This window comes from Haliaeetus leucocephalus, unplaced genomic scaffold, assembly GCF_000737465.1.
Source record: "Haliaeetus leucocephalus isolate CR32 unplaced genomic scaffold, Haliaeetus_leucocephalus-4.0 Scaffold712, whole genome shotgun sequence".
Lineage (NCBI taxonomy): Eukaryota > Metazoa > Chordata > Aves > Accipitriformes > Accipitridae > Haliaeetus > Haliaeetus leucocephalus.
Window position 1 is genome coordinate 203,810 of NW_010973148.1, and position 22,360 is coordinate 226,169.

General features: G+C 38.2%; 1 protein-coding gene across 1 annotated transcript in view; it reads left to right on the plus strand.

Moving 5' to 3' along the window:
• Positions 1 to 22,360, plus strand: part of HDHD1 (haloacid dehalogenase-like hydrolase domain containing 1) — a 74,657-nt gene that overhangs the window by 29,359 nt on the left and 22,938 nt on the right. Inside the window, exon 3 of the mRNA XM_010580423.1 lies at positions 13,102 to 13,331. Within this exon, the coding sequence (XP_010578725.1) occupies positions 13,102 to 13,331 (230 nt within the window). The remainder of the gene's footprint in view (positions 1 to 13,101; positions 13,332 to 22,360) is intronic.

Sequence of the window (22,360 nt, forward strand, 5' to 3'; positions counted from 1 at the left end):
ATCTACAGCCTTTCCCTCATCCACTAGGTGGGTTACCCGGTCATAGAAGGAGATCAGGTTGGTCAAGCAGGATCTGCTTTTCATGAACCCATGGTGGCTGGGCCTGATCCCCTGGTTGTCCTGCACATGCCGTGTGAGCGCACTCAAGATGAACCGCTCCATAATCTTCCCCAGTACTGAGGTCAGGCTGACAGGCCTGTAGTTCCCTGTATCCTCCCTCCAACCCTTCTTGTAAATGGGTGTCACATTGTCAAGCCTCCAGTCCTCTGGGACCTCCGCTGTTGACCAGGACTGCTGATAAATGATGGAGAGTGGCTTGGCAAGCTCCTCTGCCAGCTCCCTCAGTACTCTTGGATGGATCCTATCTGGTCCCATAGACTTGTGTCCAGGCAGTGTAGCAGTTCATTAACTGCTTCCTCCTGGATTAAGGGGGGTATATTCTGCTCTCTGTCCCTGTCTTCCAGCTCAGGGGGCTGAGTACCCTGAGGATAACTGGTCTCACTATTAAAGACTGAGGCAAAGAAGGCATTAAGTACGTTAGCCTTTTCCTCATCTTTGGTGGCAATGTTCCCCTCTGTATCCAATAAAGGAGAGATAGTCTCCTTGGCTCTCTTTTTGTTGTTAACATATTTGCAAAAACATTTTTTGTTGTCTCTTACGACAGTGGCCAGATTGAGTTCTAGCTGAGCTTTTGCCTTTCTAATTTTCTCTTTGCATGACCTAACAAGATCCCTGTACTCTTCCTGAGTTGCCTGCCCTTTCTTCCAAAGATGGTAAACTCTCATTTTTTTCCTGAGTCCCAGCAAAAGCTCCCTGTTCAGCCAGGCCAGTCGTCTTCCTGGACAGATCATATTGTGGCACATGGGAATAGCCTGCTCCGGAGCCTTTAAGACTTCCTTCTTGAAGAATGTCCAGCCTTCCTGGACCCCTTTGCCCTTCAGGACTGTCTCCCAAGGGACTCTCTCAACCAGTCTCCTGAACAGGCCAAAGTTTGCCCTCCGGAAGTCCGTAGTAGTGGTTTTGCTGACCACCTTCCTTACCTCACCAAGAATTGAGAATTCTATCATTTCATGGTTGCTAAGCCCGAGATGGCCTCCGACCATCACACCTCCCACCAGTCCTTCCCTGTTTCTAAACAGTAGGTCTAGCAAGGCTCCTCCCCTGGTTGACTTACCTACCAGCTGTGTCAAGAAGTTCTCTTCCACACACTCCAGGAACCTCCTAGGCTGCTTGCCCTCTGCTGTGTTGTATTTCCAGCAGACGTCCGGAAAGTTTAAGTCCCCCACGAGAAAAAGGGCACATGATTGTGAGACTACTGCCAGCCGCTTGTAGAATGTTTCATGTCTCTTCAACCTGGTTGGGTGGTCTGTAACAGACTCCCAGCATGATATCTGCCTTGTTGGCCTTCACCCTCACACTTAACCCATAAGCAGTCAACCTTAGCGTCACAGTCATGGAGCTCTACAATCAAAACACTCCCTAACATAGTTTCTCAGGTTATCCTAAAACAGGTAAGTTTCATCATCTTCTGAAGATACGTGTCTTTTACCAGGGATTACGCAGGAAGCCCACATGAGTAGCTTAAACCAAGATAAGCAAGAGAATGAATCTTACCCGTGGTGTGAACTTCTGGTTTTATATTCCATTACATTTACATCTGAAATGCTTAGAGAAGAATCCTCAGCCGTGCGAGACAAGCAATACCTAAAGCTAGTATTGCTATTAACTTTTTTTACAGTGTTAAACTTCCTGGAGCAAATATCAATAATTTATGAAGGAAAAAAAAGGGAGGAGGGAGGAAAGGGGGAGGAATAAAAAAAAGTATTAGAAGTGAAATAACTACATGTCACTATAACAAGTCTAACTATTACAATTTTTTCTTTTTGAATGCATGCTTGTTTGTTCTGACAATCTATCTACAGCGCATTAATGATGTTTTAATTTTTAGATGCTTTTTTATACCTGGTTTCATAATGCCTTAAGAGGATGAAAGTTAAAAATATGTGATATGTTAGGAATAACTAACAGGCAGCAAAAAGAAAAGGTGTAATTCTTTTAGGCAGCTTAAAAAGTTGAGTATTTTGTGCAGCCAATTTTAGTTATCTCTCTGATGTCTTATATGCAAGATTTTTCAAATGGCATCTTTCTCACTTACAGATCCACCTAAAACTGTAAGCCTAGTTAAACTCTCCAGGAAAACAAGAAAGATGGAGGGATGTGTTTTTCATTTTTCATGTCAAACTTCTGGGACTAACTTTGCAGCTGTATCTTTTGCAAGACAAACAAAAAAAACCTAGTCTGGGCTTAGAAAATGCCAGATGGACAGATTGGGTGAAATGTTAGGAGACACAGAGAAGAGTTGCTGTAATATAACAGCACAGGTAATAGATGCCATTAAGAGGATATTCTGTGCCTGCTGAGGATTGTGATAATGTGGCTGAGCTGGCTTGAACAGAGTTGCAGAGAGGTGATAGAACAGATTAGCCGAAGGAAGCATGAAGTTTTGTGCTGTTCCTGCCTTCAGAAAGTGAATTCTGGACTTGCTGAAGCTGGGCTATTATAGGTGAAACAAGCAAAACTTTTACTGGGACAAGCAAGTAAACATTTTTATCATCGCCAGAATTGTTCAACCGATTATCTTTTCAGCTCGACTAAATACATGTGATAACTTTCTTCAGACTATTTTCTAAAGCAGAATTGATGTGTACTTAAATACTTCATGTTCACTGGCCATTGTTGGGAGCAAAGGCAGCCTTGGTCACTGAAGTAATGGAATCTGTACTTTACTTGGTAGCAGCATATGAGATACAAGCTGAATTTGCCATGAATTTTGAGAAAACCAGGTTGATGTCAGCTAATAATCTAGAAGGAAGTGGCTCCAGCTAGTTAATATTTAGTTTCATTAAGGACTGACTTGTTCTTCAATCTGATAACCAGATTTTTTAATCTGATACTTTTCTTCTGTCCTTTTGTATTTTCTGAGGATATTTATTAAGGTGATCCTTGTGGATTTATTCTACAGCCTCTTAATGTTCTTTAATCAAGAATGGACTTCATGCAGGTGTTGTTTAAGATGTAAGACTGTGGTGTCATTTTGAATTTACAATGTTCTCTGGCTAAAATGATCTTTCAGATAGTTACAGGTAAATACAAGGAAGTGAAAGTTAATTGTCATATTTATTAATGGAATAAGATGACTGACATGCTGAGTCTCTGGCCATCTTTTGGCAGTTAATAGGCAGGTGAGGTTCTATTTTTCAATCAATTTCTACAGTTTTTCAAAAAAAACAAGATTCAGATTTGGTTTGGTGGAGAGTAGTGATTGATGACCAGCTATGTTTGAAAAAGTGACTCAAGCAAAGGAGCACTTGTTTCTGGACACAGTATGAGCTATACACATGTTTTGCCAGCAATGATAACTGTTAATTCCCACTCAAGTAATTGACAGGTATGTCAGTAATGGTTAAGGATGGTGTGGAAGCTGTATGAATATACGATTGGCAAAGCAGCTCTTTGCCTGACAGGCTGTATCACAGCCATGCCACTTAATGTACAACAATTCTGAGACATTAGTGGTTGAAGATGGAATTTTGACTACTTCGGTATAGCTGAAGTGACTGACAAGCTTCAGTACATCAGGCTGTGGTCAAAATACAGATTTCATCTATGAAGACGGTATATCCCTTTCTAATGTGGAATTTTCTGATAACTGTTTGAGAGTTTTTTACAGTTAGATTTATTTTTAGTTCTGAAAGAAACTTAGGGAAGACTGGTTTTGATTTCAGTGGAGAAAGGAATTAATCCAAGACAATGCTGACAAAATGACAGGGCTGCCACTTGTGCTGCTTTTCTAAATATTTATGTCAGAGCACAGATATTGTTATCTGCAAGAGTAACATAGTAGACTTTCTGTTTCTGCAAATGCAGTACTATATTGCATGGAAGTGGATTGTCAGAAGAATAAGGAGTGAAAAGTGGAGCAGAAGAACACCATGCATATGTATGTTTACCTATACATGTATTGGTGTGTTTTCGCTTAACATAAACCCAGAATATACAGAGTCAGAAAAACCTAACTCCAAGTTACGTAGCTGCCAACTGTTAGTATAATCATGTCAGGGTTATGAAATTAATGCCATTCTTTCATAGCAGTCTCTGGTTTTTGGCCCATCAGCATCACAAAGCACAGATCCTTAAGGATTCTGTGGTTGTGTATACCTTTCAGATGTTTTCCATTCCTTGGTCATTTTCATGATAACTGGGATTTGTTTGTTGCAGCTCCTGTTCAGCCAGTGCAGAATGTGATGTGCAAACTATTTTCCAGTTCAAGTACCGTTGACTGTCTCTTGCAGACATGAGAAGGTAATTTCATAGCTCAGTTTTAGTACCAAATGAAGCCAGTCAGAAATCATAAAAAGAGAAGAAAGAAAAACAGCTGCTCAATGGCAGCTCACTCTAAAAGTCATACATATTTTTTTCTTGAGCAGTTCCATTCAACTAGCAGTCAAGTTTGCTTAGCTATTGTTTCCGTGATTCATGTTGTGCCCTTAACAGTTAAACAGACTTCCCACCATGTTATCTTTTCTTTTCCTTGCTATTATTGTTTTAATGGTAGGAAACTTTAGTGAGTCCATGCTGGGCTCAGTGAGCCTGTAACCCCTAGAGATCAGTCAATTAGCTGCAAACTCAGAATGATGCTGTCTGTTTGGCTGATTTCAAGCATTGGCCTTTGCATTAAGTCCTAAAGGATTGCAACCCAAAAATGCTTTTACCAGGAAGTCAGCAACACAGCTGTCAGAGGTTCTGAATTGTGTAAAATTTAGTACTTATATTTTTTGCATGGCCATGCATGTGTCAGTATGTCCAGACTAAATGAGATTATCAATTTGGTGAACAGGGAGTCTCTGCCACCAGAAAAGATCTCTGGTACTTTTTAGAGAGCAATAAGATCAGAAGGTAGAACTCTTTATTAATAGCCAATTACCTTCCAAATTGGTAAACAGATTATTAGTTTCCACCTCTGCTTTTGTAGCTCAGTGAAAAGGTAACATACCATTGCAGATAGCATTTTTAATATCTCAGAACAAAAAAGAAACAGGTGGATCTGAGAGTAGCATTTCCATAGTCTGATCAGATTCATGGCAATTACACCAAATGATGGATAGCCCCACCTCTGTCACGCTCTCACCTTCACAGCAGCAATGCTGACTTCACTTCAGAATTGAGAGCAAGTGTAGATAATCAGTAGCACTGTGCTGATGGGCTTGCAACTGTTGTAACACACCAGACTACATTAAAAACGTTTTTTTAATCAGTTTGTGACTTAAGTGAACAGACAGCTGCTTCTTCTACGTGAGATTATTTTTGTTGTTGTTGTTGGGTGCTTTTAGTGTTCAGAGGCTGCTGAGGTTTTTTACCATAGGATCACTTTTATGAATTCTAAAGAATTATCTTTGAATTGGCTAGAAATCTAATAAACTTGGCAAAGCTCTGAGTGGAAATGTTAGCTTTTCTTTGATTAAAGAGAGTGATGAAATCTTGAAGAGCTTTAAGTTTGGTCTGATACCACAGTCAGTGTAGAAACTGTAAATAATTTTGAAAAAGAGGAGCAGTCTTTTCATACAGAGGCTATATTTATCCTTAAGATTTCCATTTGTGCACAACTGGACATAAATCATACAAAGCATGCACAATGCATGTACATAGTTAATTTAAACAATGCATGGAGCACTTTGGTTTCCTTTAGGTTCTTTCTCAGCAGTAAATCTTTTCCAAATACACACTGAATGCTCTCAGACAGCTTGTTTTGTGTAACATTACAACAAAATGAAGTCGACTTGAATATGGGTTTCTAAAGAGCTTTGATTTTGGTGCCCCAGAGGGCAGGTGTCCTCTGTTCTCATGCTGTTAGTGTGAGTAGAAAGCTGTTATCTACACTGGGGTGAATGAGGAGTAACACTGTGATAGATGTGTATGAAGATCTTAGAAGGAGTGCTGAAAGTCTGCAAAAAGAGTGTAAAGTTGTATTTGGGCTCATAATTTGTGTGCGAGCTATGTGAAGAAAGCGCTTGGTGACCAGTATAGTTCTTCCAACAGAAATTTCAGTGTACAGGGCAAAAATCTGTTGATCAAGAGAGTATTCTTTAAAAAAGCCTGTAGCCATATTGTTTCTTCTGCAGAATATGCTGCATGTCAGCTACAAGACTTAGCAAGTATAGTTATATTAGCACAGGCTACATAGTGTAGCTGAGCTCCGAAAAAGGAAAACAAAAATTAGTATTTTTTGGAAGAGAGTAAGTAGCTCAGAATAAAAAAAAGTCCGCAAGAAAACTCAAGCATATATAGATACAATAAAATATACATAGGAAAAGATTTGGTTGCCCGTGAAATACAGGGGAGTTTCTTGATTAAAGAGAACTTTGTACCATGTTTCAATACCACGCCCCATTTTTCAAAGAAGCACATTTCTTATCAAAAAGTTTAGGGAGAGAATTGTTCCTCTGGCTTATAATTACAGTTGACAATAAAATAAATTTGACTGATAGTACTCATGAATAAATTGTCAAATCAGAATGGCCAGTATAGCTTATTGAAGTAAGGAGAATGACTTTCTTTTCAACAATTAAAATTAACTGGAGACCAAATTACATATTGTGATTACAAAATACAGACAGAAAAATAAGAATAGCACAGAAATTTAACTGGATAAATAATCAAATATCTAGTAAATAACTGGGGAGGGGGATAAGACAATTTAAAGTAAAATGTCCTAAATAACTCACTTTTTCTAAAGTATTTCTGTAGTCCCCAAAACTATGTCAAAGGATACACAGCAGTTGTAGATAACAGTAATGTTGTTACTATAATCACAATGACTTGAGGCTTGTGTGAGAGAAGGTTTTAAATGAGAATATCTTTCATTAAAGTAACTGAACTGTGGAGAAGCTTTTGGGCATAGAAAGTCATCTTCATATCAGTTTTAAAATACCCATTTGCTATTTTGGGGCTTTTTCTTCACTATGAGGGTGGTGAGACACTGGAACAGGTTGCCCAGAGAGTTTGCTGAGGATGCCCCATCCCTGGCAGTGTTCAAGGCCAGGTTGGATGGGGCTTTGAGCAACCTGGTCTAGGGGAAGGTGTCCCTGCCCATGGCAGGGGGTTGGAACTAGATGTTCTTTAAGGTCCCTTCCAACCCAAACCATTCTGTGATTCATTCTATGATTCTATGATATAAGAGTTCACATGTGTTTGCTTTCTAAAAAAGCAGCAGAGGAAGACGCAAAATAATCATTTTAAGTCTTTCTGAAGCTTTTATCATTTCTGTACATGTAGCCTTTAGCTTTTTGTAATAGTTTAGCTTAAACTTTCACTTGAATCTGAAAATGAACAGGCAGAATCTATGGAAACTTCACAATATAACCTGGTATCATTGGCTACTTGATGCTTGCTTTTAATTAGTATAAGGAATGTGCTGTATTTATGGTGTTTTGTTTGGTTTGGTTGCTTTTTTTTTCATTATTTACTGTCTCGAACCAAAGTAATCCTACGTTATACTATTTCTCCAATTATTAGATGTCCGACACTGTAATTGTTTGAATAAGGACAACACTCATTTGGAAGTATATAAGGTATTAATGTATATGATAGCTCTCTGTTCCAGCTTGCCCCAAATATTCTTAAATTGGTTAACACCATAACTAAATTAGTTGAAAACTATGAACGAATGTTATCTATGATGGTTGGTGCAGAACCAAAACCCCTGCAAGCTGTCTGGGTTTTGTTTGAGGGTGGGAAAAATGGGGATGCGTCTGCTAAATATCCTTTCTAGCAGAACATGTTAGCGTTCAAATAACAAATTTAAAAACATATACACATGCGCACACACACTTCCACCCCTTCCCCCCCATTGCCCACTGAGTTCCTGTTTCTCTTCCTGGGATTACATAATGGTTTAAATACTATTAATTAGAAATCAGATATAATTAGTACCTAGGTGGCACCCATGGAAGGACTGAAGAGATGCAAGAAAGGTATAGTACGCTGTGATGTTCATGAAAGGATTTGCCACAAAAAAATGCCACTTTGTGCTTATTTGAGGCCACCTCAGCCAGGTAGGAGCTCCTGTAACGTGATTTTGAAGCTTAACTTTTATAAAAGCTACCTTGTAAATTGTAGAATACTAACTTCTTGTGGTCCTGTTTACAATGTATGCTTTTTCTTAAGATAAGGCCTTGGGGAGTTCTGTTCATTTTTTAAGGGCTTTTTCTTACGTAGCTTATGTTCATCTTTTTCGGATTGAAACAGACTTTAGAAAAGACCACGGGACGGTCTGTGTAGGCCTGGGCATTTATTTGACCTTGTTGCTGCGCCCTATGCTGGCAGCACACAAGCCAGCTGTATTTCTGAAGCCGTAAGACTGTAGGACTTCGTGCTTGTAAGACCATCAAAGAGTGGATTTTCAGGTTAAGGTATTGGCAGAGCTTAGTGTGTGATTGTCTGCATGATGGTGTAGTTATGCCTTCAAATGAATCAACTGCAAGCAGAAATATGAACACCAGAAATCATTCAACTGGTGAAGAGAGGAAACTGAAATTATGGTTCAGTGCTGAAGCGGCATGAATAATCCTCTTCCCCGTCTCATATGTTTGCCCAGTTTATGATGGAGATCACCTTCTTCTCTATCTTGAAAAGCATTCTTATACTCAACTATAACATGTTCATAGAAACTTCACTTTAGGAAAAGAGAAAAATAAAAAAATGCTTTGTAAGACAAAAGTTTGATTGGAGACTTATATTAGAAAAAAATAGGAGAGCTTTATATTATCTCATTATTTGTCTGGAGGCATTTCACATGAAATAGGCCTGCATCTGGAGTTCCAGAAGTGGCATAAGTTAAGAACAGTGTTCTGTTCAGTGGTAGACAAACACAAGAGGGATGATACGAAAATGTGAAAGCATGTCAAATAGAATGTAGCAAAAATGTATGTGTTGTTCACCATTCTGAAGTATTCTATATGACACAGAGCTCATGTCTGTATAAAGCTAAAAGGAAAATAAAAATTCCCTTTGTTTTCCATCAATTTGAATTAGCTCTCAGGAGTTATGTCGTGTTAATTTTCACATCATAATGAATAATGCCATTTGATTATAAAATGTGATAACTGAAAAAAAAAATCATGTAGAAAACAGTGTTGTTATAGCGTATAAATAATTAGATAGGGACTATCGTTAGATCATTTTAGCGTAGCATTATTTGGTTTCCTGAACTCCTGCTGTACATGTTTGTATTAGTCAATGAAAAGGAAAATGTGACAGTTAGCCCAAGGGTTTTGTTGTTCGGTATAAGTCTTAATTTTAGTTTGTCAGTTGATCCAATGTATTAGTCACCATGGTTTCAGCTGAATGTAAGGAGAACAAACACCACATTGGGAGTCTAATGAAGGAATAATATTTCTTTTTTTTTTTTTTTTTAAATATATATATAAAATACATGCTTTTCTGCAACTTTAAGAACAAAAGTGCTGATCTCTTCCTTTTAAATGCATCTGTGGTCTCAGAAGAAATCTCCTTTCTGTTGGTTTGGTTCGTTTTCTTTTTCTTTTTCCAAAGTTGTTAACTTCATTGACATTTGTGATTAATCGGGTTTTAAAGATGCTGACATTTAAAGTTGATCCTTCTTCTTTTCAGCTTCTGTAACTAAATTCAGCTTAGAATTCTTTTCACCTTTTCTTTCCAATTCCAGCTGTTACATTTAGAATATAGTAAACTTCTGTGTATATTCCAAAACTTAATATTTGAAGAGATAGAGGAAAGAAGCAGTATTTACCTTTTTGATTATTTGAAATGAAAGGGTACATTTGGAAATAAAGCGTAGCCATGTGGGATATTTATTCCTGGGTTTTTTTATGACTGCTTGAAGAATTTATGTTGTACTGCCTAACATTGTTAATTGCATGTGTACCACATTAGGAGCATATCCTTACGCTGGAAAAACTGAGATCCTTACTTCTTTTGATCTTTCTTTATTTTTTGTTTTTAATCAAAGATGCTCAAAAAAAAAAAAAAAAAAGAACTTGCTGCATGTGGCTAAGCTTTCAGTAGGAGGGGTGGAGGATGGTCCCAGGAATCCTAGCAGATGGGTCCCTCTCTGATGGATGGGCATCAATCCCTTACATGGTAGCTACAAGTAAGTTTAGAAGTTAGTGAGTTCGCAGGAATTTTCACCGTGCTTCTTCATAGCCATTTAGTTTTTACTTGGTTGTTTTTGATGTAACTGAAGTCTTCATTTGATTGAAAAAAATCTGTGTAGCTATAGGGGATATAATGACAAAGTATATGCCAGGGGAAGTTTCTTACAGATCTGTAAAGCAGTTCCCTACTTCTTGTTCCGTTGATGTTTTCTGTAAAAAAAGGACAAGAAAGATACTAAGAAAGATATTATCTTCCTAATGAAGAATTATATGCTGAATTAGTACAATACTTGTGTCAGTAATTTGATGTGGTGGCAAAGTGTCTAGAGCTATACTGGTGGTAATTGATGCAAACAAAAATAGACTTTTTTGATCTATAGCTTTTACGAAGAAATAACAAACCCGGAATGAAAATATTTTTCAACTGCTACTGTCTTGAGCTTGTTAAGTTATGCTAGCTATTCTTCCATATGCAATTTAATATTTTTTTTATGCAGCTGATCTTCCCTCTTGTATTTTTTTTCTAATCTGTCTTGCTATGTTCACACATATGCAAATAATCATTTTTTAAATAGCATATTTTTATTAAAGTGCACTTTCTGAATAATGTAAGTCTTTACTTTCTGGAGCTATTAGGGGCAGCTGCATTTTAGCTCCCTTGTAGTGACGGAAGTGAAAAAGAGAAAGTAAACACACACACACACATTTACACGCTGAAATCATGATTCAGTGGGGGTATATAAGAGAGAACCCTGAAGAAATAACCTTTCTGCAGCAGTGCTACCTCCAATAGAAACATAGAATAAACATACCCTGTGACAGATGAACTGAAGCTGTAATGCAGGGGGACTGAAGAAAATCAGCTATTTGAAAAGAGCACAACTTTAGAGAAAACTAACAATATCGTAGCAAGGGCATAGAAGATAGGAAAAGTCTTCTTGTGTAATCTTTAAACTTCTTTATATTACTACACACACAATATGCTAGCCTGGCTAAATGTTGCAGATGATTTAGAATAAATTCCTTTGAATTAATGCATTTTATTTTAAAAAAGACATTTAGGCTACTGCTTTACATTGAGAGATCTTAGTACTTCCATTAATTTAATATGGACTTAGTTCACATGTTTCAGAATGAAGACAGAATCTGTATCTGGAATAAAAAGTTAACTTGTATTTAGCATCATATTTCAGTAAGAGGACAGAGTAGCATCATTTAGGAAAAAATGCACTTGCTTACTGTTAGTGTAACCATTTAAGGGGGCATAGGAAGGCTTTTAAATGGGTGATGCATTGACATTGGAGGAGGAATAACACTTGTTACTTCTGTCCAACTGGAAATCTAACATCACAGAAGTGCATGTATTTATAGTTTAAAGGCTGTCTTCAAGTACAAGCATGGAGCTGGAAATGTCAGTTACTAATTGGTTGATTAGATTCTGCAGAATACAGAAGAAATCTGCAGAGGGCCACATCTACAGGTCATATTTCCAGATAGATGGGTTAGTTAATGCACCAATTTACTAATCTGCACACTTTATTATCAGTAGTAATTGTTAATTCTCAAAGTTGGGCATATGACTATACTTGGGAAAAATGTACTGCAGATAAGATTGTTGTTTATAGAATTGTCAAATGGAGCAGAAAGGCTGGATCACATGGGATATGCAAATTAGAGATGACAGGGCGGCACAGGAAAGAATTAAATGAACATGAGGAGCAGGAGTGCTTTGAGGGAGCAGGGACCAGGCATAAGTATGACAGTGAATCAAGAGGAAGGGAGTAAGATTACTGTAGTATAACCAGGCTTGAAAAGTGGGGTAAAAATTGATGTAGTTGGAAGATGAAAACAAAGAATTGTTCTCAGGTTGGTTCAAAGAGATGGAAGTCAGTTGGAGGCTTAGCTACCTGAAACTAATATCTGGTGTCCAACACAGTTTGGGTTCATGCCAAGAAGCAGATCCCAAATGATTTTTCAGATTTGGCGGGATTTTCTCGTGTGAATTGGTAAAGACTGGGTGTCCGCTCTTGTTCTCCATTAGGCACTTGCTAATTGTTTTGTCTGGGACAGGTATCCAGCATTTAGAATGCTGCATTGAAACCTCTCCATAGGAAACTCAAAACTTGCACCAAATAATGAAGTATGTTTCCCTCTTACACAGACTGCTGTGTTCTCACTGTTCCCTGCATTAACCTTCTCTAGAAGACTGGATCAGATTGAAGTTTCTACCCATTAGGCTTGAGGTCTTCATTACTCTGGGTTCACAGCATCAGATAAAGATAAATCAGATAAAGCTCTGGTATTAACAACTGTGACTGACAGCTCCCTTCCTCTGCCCAGTGTTACTTGCTTTAGTAATTGCAGAAGAGAGAAACTGAGCTCTCTTAGGGGCTGGTTTAAGCCAGTTGGATACCTGCTTCAGAAATTAAAACTATACAATTCAGTGAGAAGAGTATATTTCTTTGACTTTGACTTTTTTTTTTTTTTCCTCCTTTTCAGGAGTGTAACTCTGTGTATAAAAGAAAATGTTCCCCTGTGTGCTTTTCTCTCACTTAGAGAAACTCACAGAGTTTGAAGTAATAAATATACGTAATTTGGGGGACATTGCTTAAGGAGCTTCTAGTGGGTGGTGGGTGTACCTAGGCAATTATGTTGAACCCATTTTTGGCGTATTTGGAGAAAAGCATCATTTGATGACACAACAAGTATATACCTTGAGGAATGTTCCATGATTTTTGTGTGGAGAAGGAACGTTTCAGATATTGGAAAAAATTTCTTCTACACTAACTGATTGAAATAGGTTGTTATAGCCAGTAAGACACCTTTGTTGAAGTACTGCTAAATACATTGTAAGTAGGTACCTACATATATGCATATATATAAAAATAAAATGTATATATTTGTCTTGCAGGGGTTGATAAGCTGATACGTCATTTACACAAACACAACATACCCATAGCTGTTGCCACCAGCTCAGCTGAAGTGACATTTCAGATGAAAACAGCCAGACACAAAGACTTCTTTGGTCTTTTTCATCATATTGTGTTGGGAGATGACCCTGAGGTGAAGTGTGGCAAGCCAGAGCCTGATGCATTCCTAGTTTGTGCAAAGAGATTTCACCCTCCTGCACCTCCAGAGAAGGTAAGAAGGGGTGGGAGCAAATTAACTGAAAAGTTAGGAATACTCTTTTTGGGCTATATTTGGATATTTGGATTTTTTAACATGATAAATACTTAGATTAAGATTTAATATAAATATTATAAAAATCAGCAGCCTCTGTTTTCAAAGGTGTTTATGCTGCTGAAGCAAGAGATTGTTGGAAAACATAATTTCCCCCCACTACGTATAATGTTTGTAATGCAGATTGCTCTGATTTACTACATGGTAGTGTGCAGTAATAGGAAAGTGTAATGATTTTCTTCTCTGTGCATAAATCTGCAAGCTTAACTTCACTACTCAAAGTTTGGAAACAGTTATTTAAACATAGATCAGTTTATTTTTCATACATTCATGGCTGATTTACCTCTTCAGTGTCTAAACATTAAAGATACTTCTTTGTAAAGAGGGCATATATTTTTCCTAAGCCATCTCTTTCCTGTTGCATTCTAAATCTCTGAGATCATAATTCTTGTTTTCTGATTTAAAACCGATCAGTTTGAGCAATCTTTCTCAAATAGTAGAGGTGTTTAGGTTCTCTCTCTTATATATAACTTCCCAAACTTGATTCTGAAATAGAAATCTGTAGGGAGAATATTTGAAAGATAAATTGAGAGTTAGTTAAAATAATGTCTTCACTTTTATTTTAAATTAAATTGCCTTTCTCCTTAAAATATTTTTCTCACTTCTTGTCTGTCCTGAGTGGAACATAAGTTTTGAAGTTTTGGAGTTTCATTACTGCAGAAAAATGCATGACATAAAGTTGTTTCTTAAAAATTAGTAAGTGGATTAGACTGTGATTACTGTTTTCTTGATAGGATTGTTGAAGAAAAAATGGTTACACAAATACATATAGAATGATTAGCTGAGATTCTTCAGCCTTTCATACTTCAAGGTCTCACCCAGAGTCTAAATGCTATTTGCATTGCCTGGGAATACAAAGTGAAATAAGTTTGATGCAAGGTGGCATACTATGAACAGTGTTAACCAAACTGTTTTTGATTTGGGTTTCTTTTTTTCTGTTGGAAGTTCTCTTGACATTCTGTGTGCATCAACTTCATTTGGAAACTTAGATGTTCAGAAAAGATACAATAAATGTATATGATCATGTTCATGCAGATGGCGGTTGTATGGACATGTTAGGTACTTGTGTGAGTTGGCCTTGTATGTATGGTATGATCTAAATGTTGAAGAATCTGAACAGCAATCTCACCTTAGAGTCAAGCAGTTACGAATTTCGAACATGTTAATACTCAATTGAGAGCAAATACTGGGAAGAAGCCCAAGGTTTTGGAGGGAGTATGAGAGGAGTTGAAAACAAGCTTAAACCACAGCTTAATGTTGCTTTCTTATAAAATTATTCTTTCTGGCTTAACTGTTGTCTAGGGAACAAAAAATCAGGATATGTTCCTTTAATGTTGTATGGTGTGGTTTTTTGAAACAGGGTAAGGGGTGTCTAATGCATGCTTTTCAATTCGATGGAGGTGTGGCTGTAAGCTGTTCTGTAATTCTGAAAGTAAAAGAGAAAAAAGTATTCAGAATTTATATAAAGCTGGGTTGTAACGGGTATCTGAAGGAGAGATAAGGAAATTGATTGTCAGCTGTGTTAATGACAAATTCAACTGTTATTTCATGTGAGGAGCATAATGGTAATACCCAGAGGGAAAGCTTTCCCAAAGCTCGTAGTTTATTTGGCTCTATTTCAGAAAAGTCACAAGGTGGTAATAATCAAGAAGGACAAAAACATTTAAAAAAAACCAAACAAAAACCAAACAACAAAAACAGTGACACTGTGATGTAGATGTTTTTATTTATTCAGCAGTGATAGCCTTAGCTGTATTAATAATGAAAAAATATTTGAAGGTAATAGTAGCATCTGTATTACACTTAACAATTTTAAACTTTAAAGGTATGTTAGACAAACAAAATTTCGGAGTATTCATGGTAATTTTGTATAGTTATTTTCTTCAACCTTTCTTTGAAGAAGAGCGTAAATGTTTGAACCCATGCTTTTCCTTTATCTGAAGTTTAACAGCATTCAGAGTTCCCTTAGTGCAGATAATTCAGGTGAACTTTTTTTTGTCATATCTACAAACGTCACAAATGTTGTAGTGTGGGAATTTAGCACAATCACAGAACTCCCAAGAAGAAAATCAAAACAGTACATGTGAAGCTATCTGAAACATTCATGACCAACTGCAGTGTAGTGATGGCATCCGCTGTGTTTAGTCCCACGCAGTGAACTAATAGAGCTACAGGTTTGGATTTCATTGGTTAAAAATCAGTAACATGCAAGTTTGCAGCAAAATATCAGGAGGTGTAGGTAATGTCTGCATAAGCAAGTAATTGGACTCAAGAGAAACAAATTATTAGAGCAGTATATTTGGTGCTTAGGCCCATACATCTATGCTATATGGGATTTGAATGTTTTTTGTTGGATTACGTTTACTCTGATCCCTGGCTGAAAGCTATATAAGGTTCTTTGGAGCTTTATGTCTGCTTAAGCATTGGAGATTGCTTGATAGGCACCTGGAGAGGACTTCCACTTTAGCTTCTTGCTAAAGCAACCTAGTACACACCAAAACTACTTAGTGAAACAAACCATCACATAGCAACTGAGAACTGTCAGATTTGCTTCAGAACTTCAGTGCTGCTCCAAGTGAAAAATACAGTGTAGCCATAGAAGGCCAAATCCAGAATTTAGCTGTAGTGGCATACCAGCCTGTGACTGTTGCTGTGTAGGCATACTTATACAAGTAGGCAGTTCTAAAATGATATAAAAACGGATATGATGTCTGCTTTACTATCACTGAAGGATGTCATAATTGTGCATCTGGTAGTTTCTTAAATGCTGACCTTTTGGTTTGCAGTCTTTGGTTAACTAGGAACTTAATAAGCACAATGATGAAACTACAGCACAGGAATTTCAAACAAGATACACCCTGCAAATTCAGCCTAGGTCTTACTATCATGTGATGCATGAAGTTTCATATGAACTTCGAACACTAGTAACAATGCACTGTCATATTGAGTAATTAATTAAATCAGTCAGGTAATCAAAATGTGATCTGCAGATTAAATACTAGAAATTCTGTCTTTTACTAACATTCAATTTTTTTTTAAATGTATGCCAAGTTCTGCTCTCAAATACACAGATGCAACTTGTATGAAAGCCAGCTGGAGCCTTACGCATGTAGAAACAATGTGTGCTTGAATATTGTAGAAATTTCAGGCCACAGTGTTCAAAACAGTATGTTCTTTTCCATACATTTTATTTAGACAATTGAAAAAAACTTACCAAAGTATTATTTTTGTTTGTTTTTTTTTTTTATTGTTTTCCTACCTTCGTATGATCATAATTTGGAAAATAAGTTGTTTCATATTTTTACTACGTTTCAGATTTTTAAAACGGGCATTCCTTTTAAGGGAAACTTTAAAATGTGCTGCAGAGTTTCATTGATGACACCACTGTGAAATTTGGTATATTCAGCTATATATGCTAAGGGACGTTAAAGACAACAGGAAGGGCTTCTCCAAGTACGTAAGAGACAAAAGGAAGACTAGGGAAAATGTGGGCCTGTTGTTGAATGAGATGGGGGGCTTGGTTACACAGCACATGAAAAAGGCTGAAGTAGTGAATGTAGCAGGTGAGGAATGCCAGGTCCCAGAGACCAGAGCGAAGGGCTGGAGCAAGGAAGATGTCATTGCAAAGCCACTCTTGATAATCTTTGATTAATTACGGTGATTGAGAGAAGTGCTCAAAGACTGCAGGAAAGCAAATGTCACTCCTATCCTGAAGAAGGGCAAGAAGGAGGACCCAGGGAACTACAGGCTGCTTAGCCTCACCGTGATCCTTGGAAAGGTGATGGAGCAACTAATCCTGAAAACCATTTCCAGGCACATTAAGGACAAGAATTAATCGGGAGTAGGCAGCATAGCTTCACCAAAGGGAAATCATGCTTGATCAACTTGATAAACTTCTTTGATGAAGTGACTGGCCTGGCAGATGAGGGGAGAGCAGTGGTTGCTGTCTAGCTGGACTACAGTGAGGCCTTTGACTCCCTCTCCCGTAAGATCCTCATAGGGAAGCTGTTGATGTATGGGCCAGATGAGCAGGCAGTGAGGTGGGTTGAAAACTCTCTGAACAGCTGAGCCCAGCGAGTGGTGGTCACCAGCACAAAGTCTAGTTGGATGCCAGTGACTAGTGGCGTGCCCCAGGGGTTGGTACTGGGTCCAGTCCTGCTGAACATCTTCATTAACAACCTGGTTGATGGGGCAGTTTGCTGAAGACGAAAAGAGAATGCTCAGAGGGATCTTACTAAAGTATATGAATACCTGAAGAGAGAGGCTAAGGAAGGCAGAGCCCGGCTCTTCTCAGTGGTGCCCAGTGACAGGCCCAGAGGCAATGGGCACCAACTGAAACACAGGAGGTTCCCTCTGAACATCAGGAAACACTTTTTTACCATGAGGGTGGCCGAACACTGGCAGAAGTTACCCAGAGAGGTGGTGGAGTCTCCCTCCTTGGAGATACTGAGCAGGAGGGCTGGACCGGGTGACCTCCAGAGGTCCCTTCCAACGTCAGTCATCCTGTGATTCGGTGACAGATTTCACAGATTTGATCTGGAAAAAAAAAAAAGAAGGGAACAAAAGGGCTTTCGCTAAACAAAATTTTTCTGTTCCATTTTGAATTAAAGGGGTCAAATTGTTCAATTTGGAATTTCTAAAAATTAGAATATTAATTTTTGCTTTAAAAGAGTTCATAATAACCTTGCTGATTGTGTGTTTCTGTGTGTATTTGTATATAAGATATATCAACTATAACTTTTCAATGTTATCTTAAACCAATTTTGTTTCATAGTAACAAAAATATTATGCTACTAAATTTCTTTCAAATATGGCTCTAACTCAGTGGGTTTCAGACATTCCCATGCAAACATTTATACATACTTCCAATATACTCATGTCATTAAAAACACATTAATTCATTATTTATCTACTTGAGGATGTGGTGGGTCAAGGCTTTTCTTTCCAGTATTTTGATTGGTTTGCCTGTAGCTTTTCTGTTAAAATAAAGGACCTTACTAGTAGTGCAATTTAAAAACAAACAAATACCATTTACATCCATTGTTTAAAAAGAGGAAAACATTATAGTAATACAAATGGTCATAACTCTCTTATGAAGAATCAATCTGTTCTATTGAAAAAGTTCCAAGTGATGTAAATCATCGCCTTAATTTAAAACACTATTTCTTTGTAGTTTCTTCCATTTCTAATTCATTAATTGATCCCATAGTTACGAATAATCTCTGTACCAAATCTAGTGAGAGCTCATTAAAATTTTTCAGACTGATTAAATGGCATTAGGATTTATGAGTCTCAGTGGACTTTTTATGTCATAGAAAAGAGAAGTTCAAAGAGAAATTTTCTGAGACTTTTTTGCTACAAAAGATGTAGTGAAAGAGTAAGAGAGAGTCAGAACATTATGACCATTTTGTAATTTTAGTCTATATTGTACAAGGAAAACAGAGGGTAAAAAAGGCTGATTTAGCACTTAGCACTTAACGTGACTATTATTATTGTGATCTTGTGTTAAAGCATGCCAAAACCTATTTTTTATTTCTCATCCCCTCCTTTTTTTTCCTGTTTCTACTTTTTTTTTCCCCGCCTTCAACTGCACCACTTTTAGTGCATGTGTGTAGTGTATGTATTTCACTTATTATGGTTTTCAGATAAGCAGTTATTTTATTAGTGATGTTTCTGTTATTCCTTGTGTATACCGGGTGGTTGAATTTATTAGGAGTACTTGAAATAAGGTACAGAAATTACAAAGGCATGAACAGCCATTCTAGGTGGTGTACTGAGCTGTAAATTGGAATCCCTGCTGTTGAATCACATATTTTAGTCATCATAAATCTGCCCCTTTTCCATTTTAAAAATAAATTGACTTGCACTCTTTCCTGAATGTTTGCAATTCTCAAATCAGGCATTTTATTTCAGAAATAACAAAAGCATTAAATGTAAAAATACACAGACGTTTTTCAACTTAGTTCAAACCTACATCAATGGCTATCTCTTCAACCTTGGCTCTAGTCTGTCCTTTGAATAGGCCTATGTTACCGATTTTTCCTCAGCTGAAACACTCTTCTAAACAGCTGTTCATGGTGTAAACCATTCTGATTCACCCAAGCTCTGCTCACTTATCTCCTTGGGCTCACAATTTTTACCAGTTATTTTAACATATTGCTAGATACTTGCTTTTTCCAGTGGTATAGCCTGCGATCACGACGGCCATAATACACCTGACTTTTAAAGCGTTAGGCTGCATTCAGTGGGACAGACGGACGAAGAGGAGTTTGTAGCAGATGACCGTTGTTCACGTACGCTGCAGTCTGTACAGAGCGAGATACAGCACGTGCCAGCGGCTGCATGAAGAGGGATCAGTGTTGCTCCACCACTCTTTATAGCTGCCGGTGCGTTTTGAGGTAGAAAGCAGAAATTGGACTTCTCTTTTAAGAAGCCAGTTGACTTTCTTGTCTGTACTGATGTAATCTTAGTTCATTAATTCAAATTAGGCAGTTGATGGGTTAGAGCCGACAAAAAACTTCATGCATCATCTGATCTGTTGGTGCCAACTCCTGTGTAGCCAGGCAGTTAGTGCACTGACTGAAGGTCTGAGATGTTTGGGTGTTTCTGGTGTGTGTGTTTTCTTGTTGGGCTTTTTTGGAGAGAATTTCCTCACTACTTGCACAGTGCCCATTTGGAGTCCCTTACCTGCAAGGCTGTGCTCCCTCCGCGTTCCCATGAGCCTTGCAATCCTGTGCTGCGGAGTGGACGGCTTCCAAACAGAGCAGAGCAGACTCTCCTCGGCAGAAGTGTGTTTGGTGGGGATGGTGCCCCCTGGGAGGTTGTGGGACTGCTGGGCAACTCGTTCGGTGCCACGACAGCTTGAAACCGCTGCTCCTGTGTACACACGGTGTGCTTAAGTTTGCAGCAAAAGCAGGGTTCGGTCTCTCGACGAATTTAGGTGACATATGGCAGATTTTACTGTTACTGTACATGGGGTGACTGGGAGGTGAATGAAGCATGTTGCATCATTTGTGTGTACCCAGATTAGTTTAATTGTTCCATGCAGGCATACCCTGAAGTGTTGAGAGGTGATAGCAAGTGAAATCTGAAAGGGTACATCTATTGGCTTGAGAACAGGACTTTTCCACTTGTCTGCCTTCTAACCAAGATGAGGTGCCAAATTCAGTAGGAGCCTCCCTCTCTGACTTTATAGTTTTTTGAGAAACGAGTTTTTTTGCTTTCATGTGTGCATCAAAAATTGCTCAAACTCAACAGCCTATGTCCATTTCTCAGGAATTAAACTTCTCTTGCAGTTAATCTTCTGTAAAGCATAATTGGAAAAGTAGACCCAGCGTGCTCCTAAAGTGTCAGGAAAAATTGACTCCACAGAGAACATAACAGTGATCTGGGACTTCTGTTTTCTTTTTAAAGCAGGTCAGAAGAGAGGGTCATCCTTTATCTTGCCCCACTGTGTGAAATACTTCCTCAAAGAATTGGGGAAAACAGCTTTTTGAGCACTCTTCAACCTGAGGAGTTCAGCCTTCCAGTTTTGGGGTTTCCTTGGGGATTACTCTAGTTACCACACGGTACACCGGCTGTTTATTCAGGAAGGTTCTTGACTAGAATGTTTTCCTGAATTCATGAAGCCTTTACTTTTCTTGCTCTGCAGTGTGACTGAAGACTTATTTCTAGATGGCAAGTTGTGATTTGAGTATTTAGTATGTGTTGCTGGCCTAGCTCTTGAATTCCTGCTACTGTGGGGCACTGCAAAATAACAAACAGCAGAACGTTTTTTTTTACCTCCCTCCCACCTCGCCCCGCTGGAGAAGCTATTGATTTCAGACAGACACTGGAGAAATTTAAAGGAATAAATTATTAATAAATTATACTTGAACAATGTAGAGTTTTATGTGTTGGGACCTCCATCTTGAAATACTACTAGAAGCTTACAGCTTGGGGTGCGAAGATCACAGCACTCTAGTGGAGTGTACTTTTTATGTGATCTGCTGCTGGACAGTCTGTTGGCTGAATCCTGCCCCTTCCTCAGCTTCTGAGTAGTCTAAACCTGTAGCCCTTATTTGTGTCTCCCAGGTGGGCTGATGAAGTCTGTGATTATGAAGCTCATCTTCCAGCTTCATAAGTGTAATGGACATGGCTGTAGAGAGAAGAACGTGAGCTATTTCACCACATCTAACAATCCAGGACTTCTGAAGATCTGCTATACACATGCACCTTTTCTCTAAATCCATAATAGGCCACTATTTTATATTTACAAGACAATGAAAGGAAGGAGACAGTTATAAAGTTGTTTGGTTTGTTTTGTTTTCAGTTATCATGCTCGCGGTTCACATGGTTGATTTTTCTATCTCTCTCTTCTCCTGAGGCATGTGTGCTTGTGTGTGCACATCCCCCCCCGCTCCATGCTGGCAGTCTTTATTATATATTTGTGGAAGAAAAATGAGATGTTGCATGGCTTGAAAGTAATTTAGCTCTTAAGTGTTCCAGACGTTGCCCTTGTTACTGCAGTGCATGTTTATTTATGGATGTATTTGTCTTATGGAGATGAAAAAACTCATTGAAATTCCATGCGAAAAATAACCTGGTCAAGGTTTGCTTTCACTTAATGTATCTGTCTGGAAGAGGAAAGAAGGATTATAATTGGTTCTTAGTCTTTGGGGTACCCTACTTGGGGGGTGGGGAGGCAGGAATAATTTTTTTTTTCCTTGCATTTGTCTTGATAATGTATCAAGTAGCTGCTAAGGGACTTGATGAAATGCGATGCAGAATAAGAAATTATGTTCTGCAGCCTTCTTTGCTTCTACGTGAGGTGAGTGTGTAAGCACAAAGAGACTGGTACACCTCCAAATTCTAAAAAGCATTATATTCAGATTAGCAGGTCACTGGAGATCCGTTGCTAATTGTTTTAGGGAACTCATTATGGGTATTAT